The sequence below is a fragment of the Borostomias antarcticus genome (genome assembly GCF_949987555.1).
Source record: "Borostomias antarcticus genome assembly, chromosome: 16".
NCBI classification, from domain to species: domain Eukaryota; kingdom Metazoa; phylum Chordata; class Actinopteri; order Stomiiformes; family Stomiidae; genus Borostomias; species Borostomias antarcticus.
The window spans coordinates 21300866-21315865 of record NC_140249.1 but is presented as its reverse complement, the minus strand read 5'-3'; the positions used below and the strand labels follow the sequence as shown (position 1 = coordinate 21315865).

Below are 15000 nucleotides of genomic sequence, written 5' to 3'. Positions count from 1 at the left end.
TGGCTATGGAGATGGTGGGGTTCCTTCCTTCCACGCGCAAACAGTAAGATACACAAGGATGTGTTAACCCTTATTAATCTCCCTCCATCATTTCTTCATCGTCATCTCTAAACCTGTCGTCGCTCTGCGTCTCCGAACACAAATTCGAACCCGAGTCCGTCCTCCTCTCCCGTAGGATCTTCTGTCTGCTGTCGGCCATCCTTCACCTGGGGAACATCCGCTACAAGAAGAAGACCTACAGGGACGACTCCATCGACATCTGCAACCCAGAGGTCCTGCCCACCGTCTCAGAGCTGTTGGAGGTCAGTGTGCCAGATTATGGGTCTATAATATTTCTATAAACCGTCTCACATAAACCTCCGTGGAGAATCCGCTGCGTAGCATACAGTAGGTAGTATAGGAAGGAATCGTTCAAGGTTTATTTTTTTATTTAAAAAAAAAAGAGAAGATTTTTAGGGATTTTCAGCTTTAATGGGATAGGACGGTTGAGAGAGACAGGAAACGTGGTAGAGAGAGAGGGGAGGACATGCGGCACAGGACCCCGAGCCGGGAATCGAACCTGGGTCCGCCGCGCAAAGGACTAGCCTTCATATGGTGCGCGCCTTACGCCTTTTGACGTGCAAGTGATTGACATACTGCTTTGTTGTTATTTTTGTATCGCTCCGTGTCGGGTCTGGGCCCTCACATTGAAGCTGTTTAGACTGTTCTTAACTTCACAACACAGCTTGTGTTGACAGGAGAGCTTGAGAGGGACTTTCCTCAAGTCCCACAATGCCAGCAAATAGGGTCAGCATGAGTATTCCCAGGACTGTGCTCTGGTTGGTTTTACGGCAACATTACGACCCGCTAATATCAAGGTTTATAGTTAAATCTTATCAAATCATGACTGCTCGTCATGGACATTCACGCTTGTCATGTTGTATTCATAAAGTGCATAGCACTGTATCACTCATCAGAAATATGTATCACTCGTTTAATTTGTGTCATACAGTATGTATAAATATATATGAGCCGACATGTTGAGTTGTGCATACTGTATTTTCACAGCCATAATTCAATTCAACAAGATGTTGATGACAGGACCACAGAAGCAGACTTCCCTTAAAAAACGAGGCATACAGTACGTAGAGTAGCACACTAGCTAACGATTTAGCTTATTCACCACATGCTGTTCTGATTTACCTGGAAGTGAGGGGTTGTGTCATTCTACCCCCAGACAGACCACAAGCATTAGCAGGCTACACTATTGAGTCACTGACTAAACAATGACCAAAGTGTGTTTGAAAGCCTGACAACTGTGCCAGGGGGTATTATGCATAAGAGGACCCTTTTTTTCTTCTTCTTTCTTTTCTTACGGCGTGGAGCGGTTTGTGTGACTCAACGTGGCTGTGACGTACATCGTTGAGGCACATGTTGACCACATGGTGAGGGTTCAGAGAGCGCGCTCCGTTGAGAGTGGTGTTGGGGTGTCCTCAGGCTACAGGAGAGGAAGTACTTCAGTAGGAGTTCATCGTAAGAGAAACCTGGAACGTACTGTATTTAACGTACAAAATCTGTGACTCAAGATTTGGTTTTGTTTACTTAGCCGAAGCACCGTTATCGGAGAAAGTGTAGGGCCTATTCTTCAGGCGCCGCTTAACAAATCCAATCTTAATTCACATCCTGGATTGAGTTAATGCGCTAATTTACTGTATATCTGGGAATTTCAGTTCTTGCAACACATATCTTAGAGGTAATTAGCTCATTAACTTAAACCAGATGTCGCCCATAAAGGATAAAAATCTGCATTGATGTACAAGTCCACCCCCTGGACATGACGCTAGTATGTCACAGGGACTCACCCCCAACCCAACCCTAGATCCTGAGGGCCAAGTAGGGAGACATTGGGTACCATTTTTAACAGTCTTTGGTATGACTCGGTCGGGGATCGAACTCACAACCTCCCAATCTCAGGGCGGACACTCTAACCACAAGGCCACTTATGTATTGTATTGTTTAAGGTAGTATGCTATGTAACCAGGGCACCACTGCCACTGTAAATGAGATGCTGGTGCCAGTGGGCTTCCCTAGATAGATAAAGGTCAAATAAAATAAAAATAAAAAGTGCCTTTGGATACAGAAGGACTCAGTGGCACGCTGAATCCATGATTTGGTGATGGCAAAAGAGCATTCTGCCTATTTCAGCACGTAGATAAAGGACATTATAATGGACCGTATGGCTATCCATAGTTGAACTTGAAGGACGTAACTCATGACGTTGGACCTCAAAATATTAATTCACTATGGCTGCCAGTGAGCCAGAGAGGACGCCTGACAAAAATACGGTAGGCTAATGCTTAGCCTGTTTAAATGTAATGACCGGTTAGGCCTATTTGAATAACACAGTCCCAACTGTGGGCATCAAGTGAACTTCGCAGCAAGTGAAGTAGAAGAAATACAAAAACATCCTTAAAAGTGTTAAGTAGGCCATATAACATACAGCTTTCAAACTATTAAGTAGGCCATATAACATACAGCTCTCAAAGTGTTAAGTAGGCCATATAACATACAGCTCTCAAGGTGTTAAGTAGGCCATATAACATACAGCTCTCAAAGTGTTAAGTAGGCCATATAACATACAGCTTTCAAAGTGTTAAGTAGGCCATATAACATACAGCTTTCAAACTGTTAAGTAGGCCATATAACATACAGCTTTCAAACTATTAAGTAGGCCATATAACATACAGCTCTCAAAGTGTTAAGTAGGCCATATAACATACAGCTTTCAAACTATTAAGTAGACCATATAACATACAGCTTTCAAAGTGTTAAGTAGGCCATATAACATACAGCTCTCAAAGTGTTAAGTAGGCCATATAACATACAGCTTTCAAAGTGTTAAGTAGGCCATATAACATACAGCTTTCAAAGTGTTAAGTAGACCATATAACATACAGCTTTCAAAGTGTTAAGTAGGCCATATAACGTACAGCTCTCAAAGTGTTAAGTAGGCCATATAACATACAGCTTTCAAAGTGTTAAGTAGGCCATATAACATACAGCTTTCAACGTTGATTATTTGTCTTGCTATTCACAGGTGGATCCTTGGTGCACTAAATAAAAATGTTGATAGGAAAATGTTCCCTTGACAATATTTAATAGTTTGTAAAAGACAAAAAAATCACACCTTATTCCACAACTCTTCCCTTCAAAACAATCATATCTTGATGATTTCTGAGAATTCTTGCTGGCTGAAAAGCCTTTATACTGTAATTGCTCCCACATCTCTTGGATCTGCTAGGAATGGCACAACCATTGATGAGGGGTGTGTCAGCTGTCATTTCATTGGGATAGAATTAATGTTCACACTTCAAGTTAGAAAAGAAAATGTCAGCAAAGAGGTTTGAGATGTTGGACATGATGCCCTGGTAAGTAACATACTGTAAACATACTGTACACGTAGCTGGCTAAACTTTAAGCTCGCTTCAGAGAATGGAAAATCCTGTGTTTATCCCAAGTTATCATAGAATTTAGAATGTGCGAAAAACTGACCTCTGGCCGTGTTGGCATGTGTCAAGTGGCATAAAGTACTATTATGTAACATCAAACCAGAAACTGTATTCCTTTTAAAGGCTGTATGTGCATCTTATTAGAGTGTGGGTCAATCATTCAAAACCCTCTCATACAGTACATACACTACACCTCTACAGTCACGTGAGCACTGCCCAGGGAAAGCTTATAGTCAGTGTTGTGGAATGATGTCGGAATGGGACTACGGCTGGCCTGGACTTCCTGCTTCCTGTTAGGAAGAGGAAGTGGAGCAGGACAGGATGGAGAGCTGACAGACTGGATCCTCTGGCCAGACCTCAGGGCCGAGCTACAGTATGTATTATTAGATGTAGCTTGGCTAGACAGCCCGGGCTATGCCAAGTGATGGCTGATGACAGCACAAGTCCAAGGTCAACTTAGTTTCTCTGTGGGAATTGGCCATCGAGCCAGACCAAGTTGACCTCAAACCAGTGCTTCGAGGCACATCTCCCTAAGCTTATCGTATTAATAAATACATTTACAGCAAGCTAAAGTGTGATATGTGGTAAGACCTTTTAAACGCCCTGTAACCAACCGTCCGACAAGTGTGCAGCACTGACCAATCAGTGAGCAGCTGAATGACACTCAAGGCGTTACCAGGAAGTATGAACCTAAGTCTGATTAATGTCCACCGTGCGACTGTTTACGGCAAAGGTCGTAATAATGAAGGCAACTGACCAAAATAGTGTCATAATGGCATTTGGGATCAGGACCTACAGTCACATTCAGTACACACACACACACACACACACACACACACACACACACACACACACACACACACACACACACACACACACACACATGCAGCTAGAGCCCCCATTGTGCTCCCAGCAGCAGCTGTTAGGCCCACTCCCATAATCCCTGTGGATGGATAAAATGTTTGCAGTGACATCTGCCCCTCTCAGTGTGGCCCAGCCATCAGCGGTCTGTCTGGGGCCAAGGTTAGCGCCTGTGAGTGTATGCGCGCGTGTCTGCGTGTGTGTGTGCGCGCGTGTCTGCGTGTGTGTGTGCGTGCGTGTGCACGTGTGTGTTGAAGCTATTATGAGCATCTCAGTGGCTCAATTGAATAGGTCATCTTCGACCAAATGTTACCCCTGTAAATAATCTAGCTGTATGATTTATTGTACATATACTGTACAGCGCGCTTATTATTCAGTGTGAAGTTCTTAGGTCGTGACCTTCTCCTTGTCTTCTGCAGGTGAAGGAGGAGATGCTATTTGAGGCCCTGACCACGAGGAAGACGGTGACGGTGGGAGAGAGGCTCATTGTGCCCTACAAACTGGCCGAGGTGAGACAGCCAGAGATTTCCAGTGCTGTATTATGTCAACAAACTCCCCAGACACAACAGAGCATCATAACACAACCCCAGCCGACCACACATGCTGCTTTCAACCCTAGATGAACCCCCTCTCGCTGACAGCATGGCCTAGTCGGTACTCTCGTTCTTTCATAATGTACAGTTACAATGAGTCTGTACATTTACAGACTACTAAATTATATTTTTGAGAGGACAATCCTTGTTTGGTGCCGCCGCAGCTCAAAAGCCTTTTGTAGTCTGGGGGGGCCCGGAACATTCCAAAAGGCCTCAACAAAAGCAAAGCGGTGTCTGTTGTTTTGTAGTCGAGTGCGTCACCAGCGGGAGCCCGTCTTAGGAGTTTGTTTGTTGTAGCGCTCCCTCGTTCTTCAGGGCTTTTGGCGGGGGTCCCTTCCTCCGTGACTTCCTGTTTCCTGTGAGACTTACTACAGTACAAGTTAACCCCGTCCACGCCGCCGGTGTACTGAATCGCCGTAGATACGGTTCAACCCGTCTCGTCTGCGTAGAGGTGACCTATATACAGTCCATTGATGTATACAGTATGCATACTGTGTACTCGTGTACGAGCTAGTATTCAGCTCCCTATCAGTTCCTGTTTTGTCTTCCATGGTTCTCTTTTAGTGCTGTAATCTCCCCCCCCCCCCCCTCCCCGCCCCGCCCCCTCTGATGTACACATTAGTAGCCCCCAACAATGTTCGCGTCCCTCCCCTCCAGTCATGTGGTCGCAGCCCAGGAATGTGCAAACCTCCACTGGAACATACCATAAAGGGCCTTGAACCAAATCCTGCCTCTTACTCCCCCAAAGACAGGCGTATAATGGAGGCTCAGACAATGTGCGGGGAAACCTAATCCTTTATGGAGACTCTGGCTCTGTACAACAGCCCCTGTAGCCCTGTTGTTCTTATATGGAAGTCCCCCGTCGTCCATAACCTTGCATGAACCCTGAAACGGAGAGAAACTGTCTAGTACGAAAAGAGAGATAGAAAGATAGACGGAAAAAGAGAGAGAGCGCGCTCAACTGTGGGGAAATACCCATCTGTCCGTCACAGTCTTTTTTAACTTGAGCCTTCCAGAATTCAAGAGTTCAAGGAACGGAGATAAGACCCGAGCCCAGCCCCGACCACAACTATCAGCCCTGGGTGAAGGGATTAGTGATGACCACGGTGCTCCCAGCTCCGCGGGTCTCTGTCATTTCATCTCCCACAGGAGAAAAAAAAAACCCTACCTTTGTCTGGAGTCTTGCCCGGAGCAAGCGGGGCCTGTGGAATCCATGACTTTATATCGTTACATAAAACCCCTGTTATTGTACAAGGCAGCCGTGGAAGAGGCCTTGGCAAGCTCTGCACTTCTTCTCACTGCAAGTATTTCTCTCTCTCTCTCTCTCTGTCTCTCTCTCTCTCTCTCTCTCTCTCTCTCTCCCTCTCCCTCTCCCTCTCCTGGACAAAGGCATCAGTCCTGGGAGGCTGACCCGTCTGTCCAGGGTGGGGATGGGCCAGTCTTGGGAGCGGTCTTGTTCCAGGGTGTCAGAGCCCTGCGGAGCAGAGAAGGGGCAGGGGCAGGGGCAGGGGCAGGGGCAGGGGCAGGGGCAGGGGCAGGGGCAGGGGCAGGGGCAGGGGCAGGGGCAGGGCAAGGGCAGGGGCAGGGCAGGGGCAGGATGGCCGCATGCAGTAGACCTGTATGGGCCTTGCTCTGCAGTCGCTGACATCTCGATGAGGCCTGTGTTCCGTTATATTTCCTTAGCTTCTGTTTTTCCTGGGTAGGATTTGTCGACTAGAACTTGAACCCAACTTAAGAAACATCATGGTTGTGGGTACGTTTTCCCTCAGTCCAAGTCCTGATAATTCAGGAAATTAAACGTTGAGATAGAATGTCTTGGCCTGGGTTAAGTGTTCTACAAATTCTTTGTAGAAGGGAGGATACAGTAGCAAAATAATGCGGCATACTGCAATAGGTCTCCTAATGAGATGATGAGTGAGGGAGAATCTGTATGAGAGAAACTGTGTGTGTGTGTGTGTGTGTGTGTGTGTGTGTGTGTGTGTGTGTGTGTGTGTGTGTGTGTGTGTGTGTGTGTGCGTGTGTGCGCGTGTGCGCGTGTGCGCACACAGATAAGGTACACTGATTGTCGTTCTGGCTCCAGATAATCTGATTGTACCATTTCCTTTTTCCCTGTTTTTAAAAAGAGACGAACTGTAGTTATTCAACTTCTCATTCATGTGCTTTGGATTACTGTTAATGCTGCCACTCTGTTGCATTTATTTCCATTTCTTTGCAGCATACAACATGTAACAGCTTTTGATAATAGGGTCTGAGAAATGGAGGGACTTTCCTACACAGGCACACACACACACGCACACACACACACACACACACACACACACACACACACACACTCAAGTCAAATTAACTTGCTTCAAGAAGAGGCACGGAAACTGGCATACACACACAAACACACACACACACACACAAACACACACACACACACACACAAACACACGCGCACACACACACACACACACACAAGTCAAATTAACTTGCTTCAAGAAGAGGCATGGAAACTGGCATACACACACAAACACACACACACACACACACAAACACACACACACACACCCCTGCAGAGAGGAGCCTGGCGAGCCACGTGTGCTGTGGGCCCATGCAGGGTGTTTTACGCCTCCTGTGTTTCTCAGACTGTGTTTGTGAGCCATTAGCCAGAGAGAGAGAGAGAGAGAGAGAGAGAGAGAGCGCAGCCCGCTCCGCTCAACTCCCCCCTCGCTGCACCCTACTAATTAGCAACACCAGCCGAAGCCTTGTCTACAGCCGGGGCCATAACAGTTTACAAAAACTCGCTGATAACTCCTTCTAATTATTTTGTCAGCGTCCTGGGTGGCCGTCCCATAAAATGTTTTTACACGCTTTTTTACCGTCCCTTTTCCTTCTGAGTTCCGTTTCCACTGTGGCCAATCGTTGAATAATGTTGTGACGTTTGTGGTAAGAAATATTTGTGACTGCTGTAGCTACTGCAGCTTCCCAAAAGTCCTCGTCACATTTGCAGATCCTACATGGAGACATTTTTTGATTGCAATCCTTTTTTTTTCTTTTTCTTTTTTTAAGTCTTGAATAATGCAGATGGATTTACGTAACGTTTGAGAGCACGAAAAGCAAAGGGCCCCGGCTGAAATTATAACAACAATCAATAATATACTGTAGGAGGGACGAGGAGGTTTTTAGATGAGAGATCATATTTTGCTTCGTCACGATTCCATACTCCCCTGGACTGCACCGTAAACCATTTTTAAACATGGCACTTTCTGAAAACTTGTAACATTTAATGACATGCAGTATACTGTAGTACTCAAAATGCTCCGATGTTGTAAAATGATCTACTGTGAAGCACTATGCTTCTTCACCTGTGCTTGATTTGACATCTACATTTTTCACCAACTGCTGTTAAACTGCCCGTGACCTTGAGAATGAACCTCACCCAAACGCGACAGGAGTCACATACAGGTGTGACTGTGGTTTATCCACACTAGCTATTAAACATCAGAGCAAACAAGAGATACCGTTTGAGTAACTCAATTCATTCGTGTGGCAGTGGCCAAAAGATCTGCATCCCTGCTCTGCCTGGCGGCTTGCAATGCTGCCTAGGTCACCTTGTTATACAGTATGAGAACCAATGGAGTCTTCTTTTGCTGTTTCACTGGCTGCTCACCCTCCATAAAACTTTAGCTGCCAAAAGTAGATGGGTCTGGTGTCCAAGTCCTCATTTTAGCGTACTTATATTAGTTTAGCATGCCTTTCATCATTATAAGTGGAGAGCATATTTTTCCTTTGGCTTGTTGAGACAAAATAATGGCCCATCTTGGCAGTGTTGTGTTTTATGGATCGATGAGTTGTCCAAAAAGTGATTTGCGAGTCTGGAGCTACTTAAGGATCTGGCTACCGACTCAAAGCACCTAAATCTGTAGTGTTGTGCACAGCAGGACTGAAAGCATCATAGAAAAATCCTCAGGAACTTAGCTGGCATGCTAAAAGAACGCATTGACATTGTTTGCTAGTGTTGTTAGCCTCCTGCATTTTTTTTTCTTTTTACCACAGCCTTGCGCTAGCTGTAGGCTAGTGGTTGTCAACAGCTCTTGTAAATGACACTACATTATGATGTGAAAGCTTTGAGGCCTAGCACACTAGGCTACCTCTAGGCTAACCGAAATGACGCTAATGTAGCAAGGTAGCGGATGTGCTGCTTCCCGACTTCACTTAAGGGGTGGTGGGAGTAAGGGAAGATCAAACAAGTTTGTGACGCAGTCCGACTCCCACAGTGTAGAGATATCAAAGGTCTTTGGCTCTGAACATGGAGGTGTGAACGCCACATGGTTTCAGAGAAAGAACTGGCAACAAGAGCAGCCTTTTTCTGCATACTTTGTGGCGATTTTTTGGTCAGTATGCTGTATCTCGAGAGAGTGCACAGATTTATGAAACTTTGATATTGGCCGTTGTGTGATCGTAAATAATAATAACATGGCTTATAGTGCTAAATTCCGAACCTGTCCTTTAAACAAATGTTGTGTTTTGGACTGATGGACAAAGGGCAGCTATGGCATCTTGTAGGCTAGTCTAGTAAAACGCAACAAAGCATGGGCATGAGCGTATAATAGAAAACTTATCCTGCCCAGAAAAGGAGAAAACTGTAGCTAGCCAACTCTCTAAAGTGATATAACATGGAAGAACAAAGTCCAAGTATTCTAAATCACACTTAGACACTTATATCTCACCAGATATGCTACTGACAGCTTGACTCGTTAGCAATACTTTAAAATCGGAAAGCTGCGGTCAGTGACCAGTCAGAGGCCAAATCAGCCTCCTTGTACAGCCCACTTTCTGCGCTGGCCAATCATCCCCCATGCCCAAAATCCAGGAGTCTTCCAAATTGGTGTCTACGAATATCCTTGTCTTTTTTCCCAGAAGTTCTCGCCGCAGCGAGAAGCAAATGAAATGAAAATGAAAGTCTTTATTTATAATACAGTGCAAACCCAGCGCACGGTGTAGTGAGGTGGAGACACAGAAACACACACACACGACATGCAGGAGCCAAGAGCAGAAGGCTGCGTGTATGGGGCCGCGCCCCGGGACCAAGTCCAAGTGCTCAGGCCAAGTCCTGGTCAGAGACAGGACTGAAGAGCATCTGTTCTTCTGCATGTTTTTCTTATTGAGTTCTTGGGCCGAAACTCTTGCAAACACGGGGAGAACATGAAAACTCCACACAGAAAGGCCCGGAGACCTTCTTGCTGTGCCACCGTGCCACACGTGAATGATTTTGGGTGTTCAGTGTCTTGCTCGATGACACTACGGCACGCTGCCAGGAGCTAGGGTTGACCTTGCGACCCCGAGCCGGCTGCTTTACCTCCTGAGCACAGAACACATTCTGTCACACATTAATAAGGCGGTAGGCATCCCAGTGGTTAGAACATCTGACCAGTGACCGAAAGGCATGTCGTTAAAGACGGGGCCAGGCCACTTGACAGTTGTTGCCTACTGTTGTGCCTTTGAGCAAAGTACTTCACCCCAACACTATCTCAGAACATTTGGATAGAGGGGTCTGCTACAGTAAATGACCTAGATGTAAATAAACAACCCAAGTTACTAGAGACTTCCTGACTTCTCATTCGGGCAACAAGACTGCTTAGTCACCATCACACACTCAACTGGCTGTTTCTTCCCTGCTTCTTGACACAGGGATCTGAGTGAGAATTCTGATGTCGGGTCATCTGTTCTGTAGCCTTCTCTCGGGTGCGAACTACTTCACAGCTTGTTACGGTGACATTGATCCAATTTGTGGAGACTTGAGTGAAGGAGGTGAACCTCAAAGCTTGATTTCTCCTCTTGCCTGCCTTGCTAAGCTGCTGTGGTGTGGAAAAGCAGTTGTTAGCCAGACTCCCACAAAGTGTTTGAAGAGCAGGTGGAGGATAGAATGGTATTACAATGGCTAAGTGTCCCTTAGTCAGCGGTACTGTAGGTGAGTGGGAAGGCAGGCAGGCAGACAGACATTAAGATAAACAGTTAGACATGTAAATAGGTAGATAGACTTGCTGGTTGTTTTTCTAAGACCCAGATGAAGGCTTTGTGTGGGAACATCCTGGTACCGTATTTGATCTATTTAAAACCATATACAGTGTAGGAAGATTAGTAAGTAGTTACAGACAGGAAACCATCTGGACAATAACACACAACAGTTAAAAGATGCTACACACACAAGGACACACACACACACACACACAGATACACACTAATCTATTTTCTCTCTGTCTAGAAGGTCCGTCATATTGTGAGTATTGTTCAAGATCGCGTTGTGCAGGAAACACTTATCTTATACATACATTATGTACAAGCTTGACTCTGTTGTGTCTCATTGTCCTCATTGGACATCTTTGTGATGCAATGGCCAAATGAAAGAAACTCAGTTGATTGGAAAAGATAGTGACATAATGTCATGCCTTTGTTTTTGTGTGTTTTTGTGTGTGTGTGTGTGTGTGTGTGTGTGTGTGTGTGTGTGTGTGTGTGTGTGTGTGTGTGTGTGTGTGTGTGTGTGTGTGTCTCTCTCTGCAGGCTGGCACAGTGCGGGACTCCATGGCCAAATCCCTCTACAGTGCCCTGTTTGACTGGATTGTCTTCAGGACCAACCATGCCCTGCTCAACAACAAGGATCTGGAGGACAGTGCCAAGGTAGGCAGAGGCCTTTAGGCTCCTTATAAACACACACACACACACACACACACACACACACAAACACTGAGATACACAACGTACACATTTAAGCATGCACATGCATGGGAATACAGAAACGACACATGCGCATGCACACACACACACACACACACACACACAGGTCAGTGAGACATACACGCAGATCATTTGAGACTCGTAGACTGTGTCCCTGTCCCTGAGCTGTCAGTGTGGGGTGTGTCCAGCGAGGATGGGATTTAGACCGTATCCAGGTGTGTCTCTCCTTGAATACTCCTGACATTCCATGATCATACCTCCCCACCTCTCTTTTGTGCGTGGCTGGAAGCCAGCGCACCTAGTTTAGCGTTTGTCCGGTTATCACTCCCTCCGTTACTCCGGACAATGTTGACATGCATTTCTCTGTTGGCACCACAAGAGGCAGTAGTACCAGCACACCAAAATCAAGAAGGACACCAAAATCAGCCCGCCGATCTCCACTGCACAAGTAGAGTAGTGGTGAGAGCATTGGACCCGGTGGGGATGATTTTATGGTATCATCAGTGTAACTGCTTTAGCCACTGACCGCTACCATTAATGTTATGGAAGCTGCTGCTAGTTGTTGTGAGCTCATGAGTTAACTGGCTATCCCGCTCTTATTGTGCTGGATTAGCATTGGAAGCATTGGAACTGATGTGTCCAGGTGACAAGACCTATCTTAATTTATCAGACATTATTTCATGTCATTTCAATTCACAGCTATTTCAGTGACTAGCTTCTGTCCTCCAACAGAAACAAGCCAGCCTCGCAAATAAGCCAGGCTGGACCTGGCCTGGTTCTATCTGTAGATCTGTTCCCCCCCTCTCTCTTCTTCCTTTTAGGTCTGTTTTTCATCAGTGTCCTCTGTATTTTTTACTTTCTCATTTGGTTCTGTCTATCTTTTGTCCCTCTTCTGTATTTCTTTACCTCCCTCTCTCTCTCTCTCTCTCTCTCTCTCTCAAATGTGTAATGGCTTGGATTGGAACTGTGGAGTGTGGGGGGTTGAGGGGTAACATGAGGATACCACACAGGATTCCACAGTGTTTGGGGGGCACTGTGGCAGCTGGCTGGTTGTGCCCAGGGGGCATCCAAGGGATTAGATCACAGATCACTCTAGCCTCCTCAAATTGGTGTGTGTGTGAGAGTGTGTGTGTCTGACCACATGTGTGCCCAGAACATTGGGGCAGATGGCATGAAAGCCCTTCAGTTCTGCTTGTTGTACACCCCTGGGATTCGGGTATGCATGTTAGTCTTCTCTGTGTGTGTGTGTGTGTGTGTACCCTTGTATGTCTTACATCTGTCTGTCTGCTTGTCTGCCTGTCTGTCTGTCAGATTTAGACTGATGTGGGTTCAGATCAGGTCAGATTTAGACTGATGTGGGTTCAGATCAGGTCAGATTTAGACCGATGTGGGTTCAGATCCGGTCAGATTTAGACTGATGTGGGTTCAGATCAGGTCAGATTTAGACCAATGTGGGTTCAGATCAGGTCAGATTTAGACCGATGTGGGTTCAGATCCGGTCAGATTTAGACTGATGTGGGTTCAGATCAGGTCAGATTTAGACCGATGTGGGTTCAGATCAGATCAGATTTAGACTGATGTAGGTTCAGATCAGGTCAGATTTAGACTGATGTGGGTTCAGATCAGGTCACATTTAGACTGATGTGGGTTCAGATCAGATCAGATTTAGACTGATGTAGGTTCAGATCCGGTCAGATTTAGACTGATGTGGGTTCAGATCAGGTCAGATTTAGACCGATGTGGATTCAGATCCGGTCAGATTTAGACTGATGTGGGTTCAGATCAGGTCAGATTTAGACTGATGTGGGTTCAGATCCGGTCAGATTTAGACTGATGTGTGTTCAGATAAAGTCAGATTTAGACCGATGTGGGTTCAGATCAGGTCAGATTTAGACCAATGTGGGTTCAGGTCCGGTCAGATTTAGACTGATGTGGGTTCAGATCAGGTCAGATTTAGACTGATGTGGGTTCAGATCAGGTCAGATTTAGACTGATGTGGGTTCAGATCAGGTCAGATTTAGACGTGGATTCAGAAGAGGCAAAGCTAGATCACCTCCATCCTTCTCTTTATTTACACACATTTTGACATGATCAGTCTTTTACACCCCGAGATGTGTCTATGAATATGTTTGGTGTCAAAGAACACTTCAGTGCCCGTGAATCCGCCTAACCTTGCTCTCCTCTGGCCTCTAGATTCTCTCGATCGGAGTGCTGGACATCTTTGGCTTTGAGGACTATGAGAACAACAGCTTTGAGCAATTCTGCATCAACTTTGCCAACGAGAGGCTACAACATTACTTCAACCAACACATCTTCAAGCTAGAACAGGTAAGAGCTCTATTCTGTTGTATTGGGTTTCAGTTCGGTTCCGTTTGGTTCTATCATCCAAAAAATGAAGGAGGAGATTCTGCTGAGGAACTAGGATAGCGAGATATGGCTCTGGATGTCTAACGCTGAGAGCACTTGGATTCTGATTCGTGTCTGAGATGCACAATAACACATTCTGATGTGTGTGGTTTCCTGTACCTCACCAATAACACACGGGTCTGTGGTGTGCGGGAACGTCACAGCGTTTGTGTGCGATCGTCACAGTATTGTGACCTTTTCCCTCATTCCTCAAGTGGAGTTTGAGATTTCATGCAGTCACGATACTGATGAAAGCCATAGATGAGACTCAGAATGTGCGTTGTTGCTGCCGCCATCCATCCAAAGCTCTTGTTTTCGAGGGGGAAAGACCATTTTCGGAGGCAAAACAATGGTTTAAACCCTATTGTGAAAAGGGCGATGTCCCCATCATTGAGATGTACTATAGCCTGAACGACATCTTTACAAGTTCTTCTGCCGGAATTCGAAAAACGAGGACTCCGAGCTGGTAGTGTTTTGGCTTGAGTTGAGAGACTTTGATGCCCTCGGTGGCTAAACTCAACCAGTGTGAGTCTGCCGTCTGTCTGTGTTTACATTGTGTAATGACCAATAGGTGGCTTCATTATTCTGTCGCTTTGTGTCTCCGCGTTGACCGTCTCATCCGGTTACGTTCGATTAGCCTCAGCTTCTTCCTTATGGGAGAACCTTGCTCAAGGGAACATTTGCATGTGGTCAGTAAGTGGTCAGTGAGTTGTGATGGGTGTGTAAGTGTCGCCTGACCCTCTGTTCTGTCACATTGTGGTGATGTTGTCCTTGTTTGTGTACACACCCAGCTGAGCTGTACTTCCGCTGTGGGAGAGCATCAATTACACACACACACACACACACACACACACACACACACACACACACACACACACACACACACACACACACAAAGCTGTCATCTCCCATGCTGAGATACTCTAGCCTCC

The 15000-nt window shown here is 45.9% G+C and overlaps 1 protein-coding gene across 1 annotated transcript in view; it reads left to right on the top strand.

Moving 5' to 3' along the window:
* The window catches only part of LOC311319775 (unconventional myosin-IXAb-like), a gene marked incomplete at both ends in the record, with an annotated part of 90386 nt that overhangs the window by 40671 nt on the left and 34715 nt on the right, over positions 1–15000 (top strand). The window contains 5 exons of the mRNA XM_084451379.1: positions 1–43; positions 176–302; positions 4769–4858; positions 11489–11605; positions 13856–13990. The exon at positions 1–43 is cut by the window's left edge and continues 58 nt beyond it. Coding sequence (XP_084307505.1) covers positions 1–43; positions 176–302; positions 4769–4858; positions 11489–11605; positions 13856–13990 — 512 coding nt within the window. The remainder of the gene's footprint in view (positions 44–175; positions 303–4768; positions 4859–11488; positions 11606–13855; positions 13991–15000) is intronic.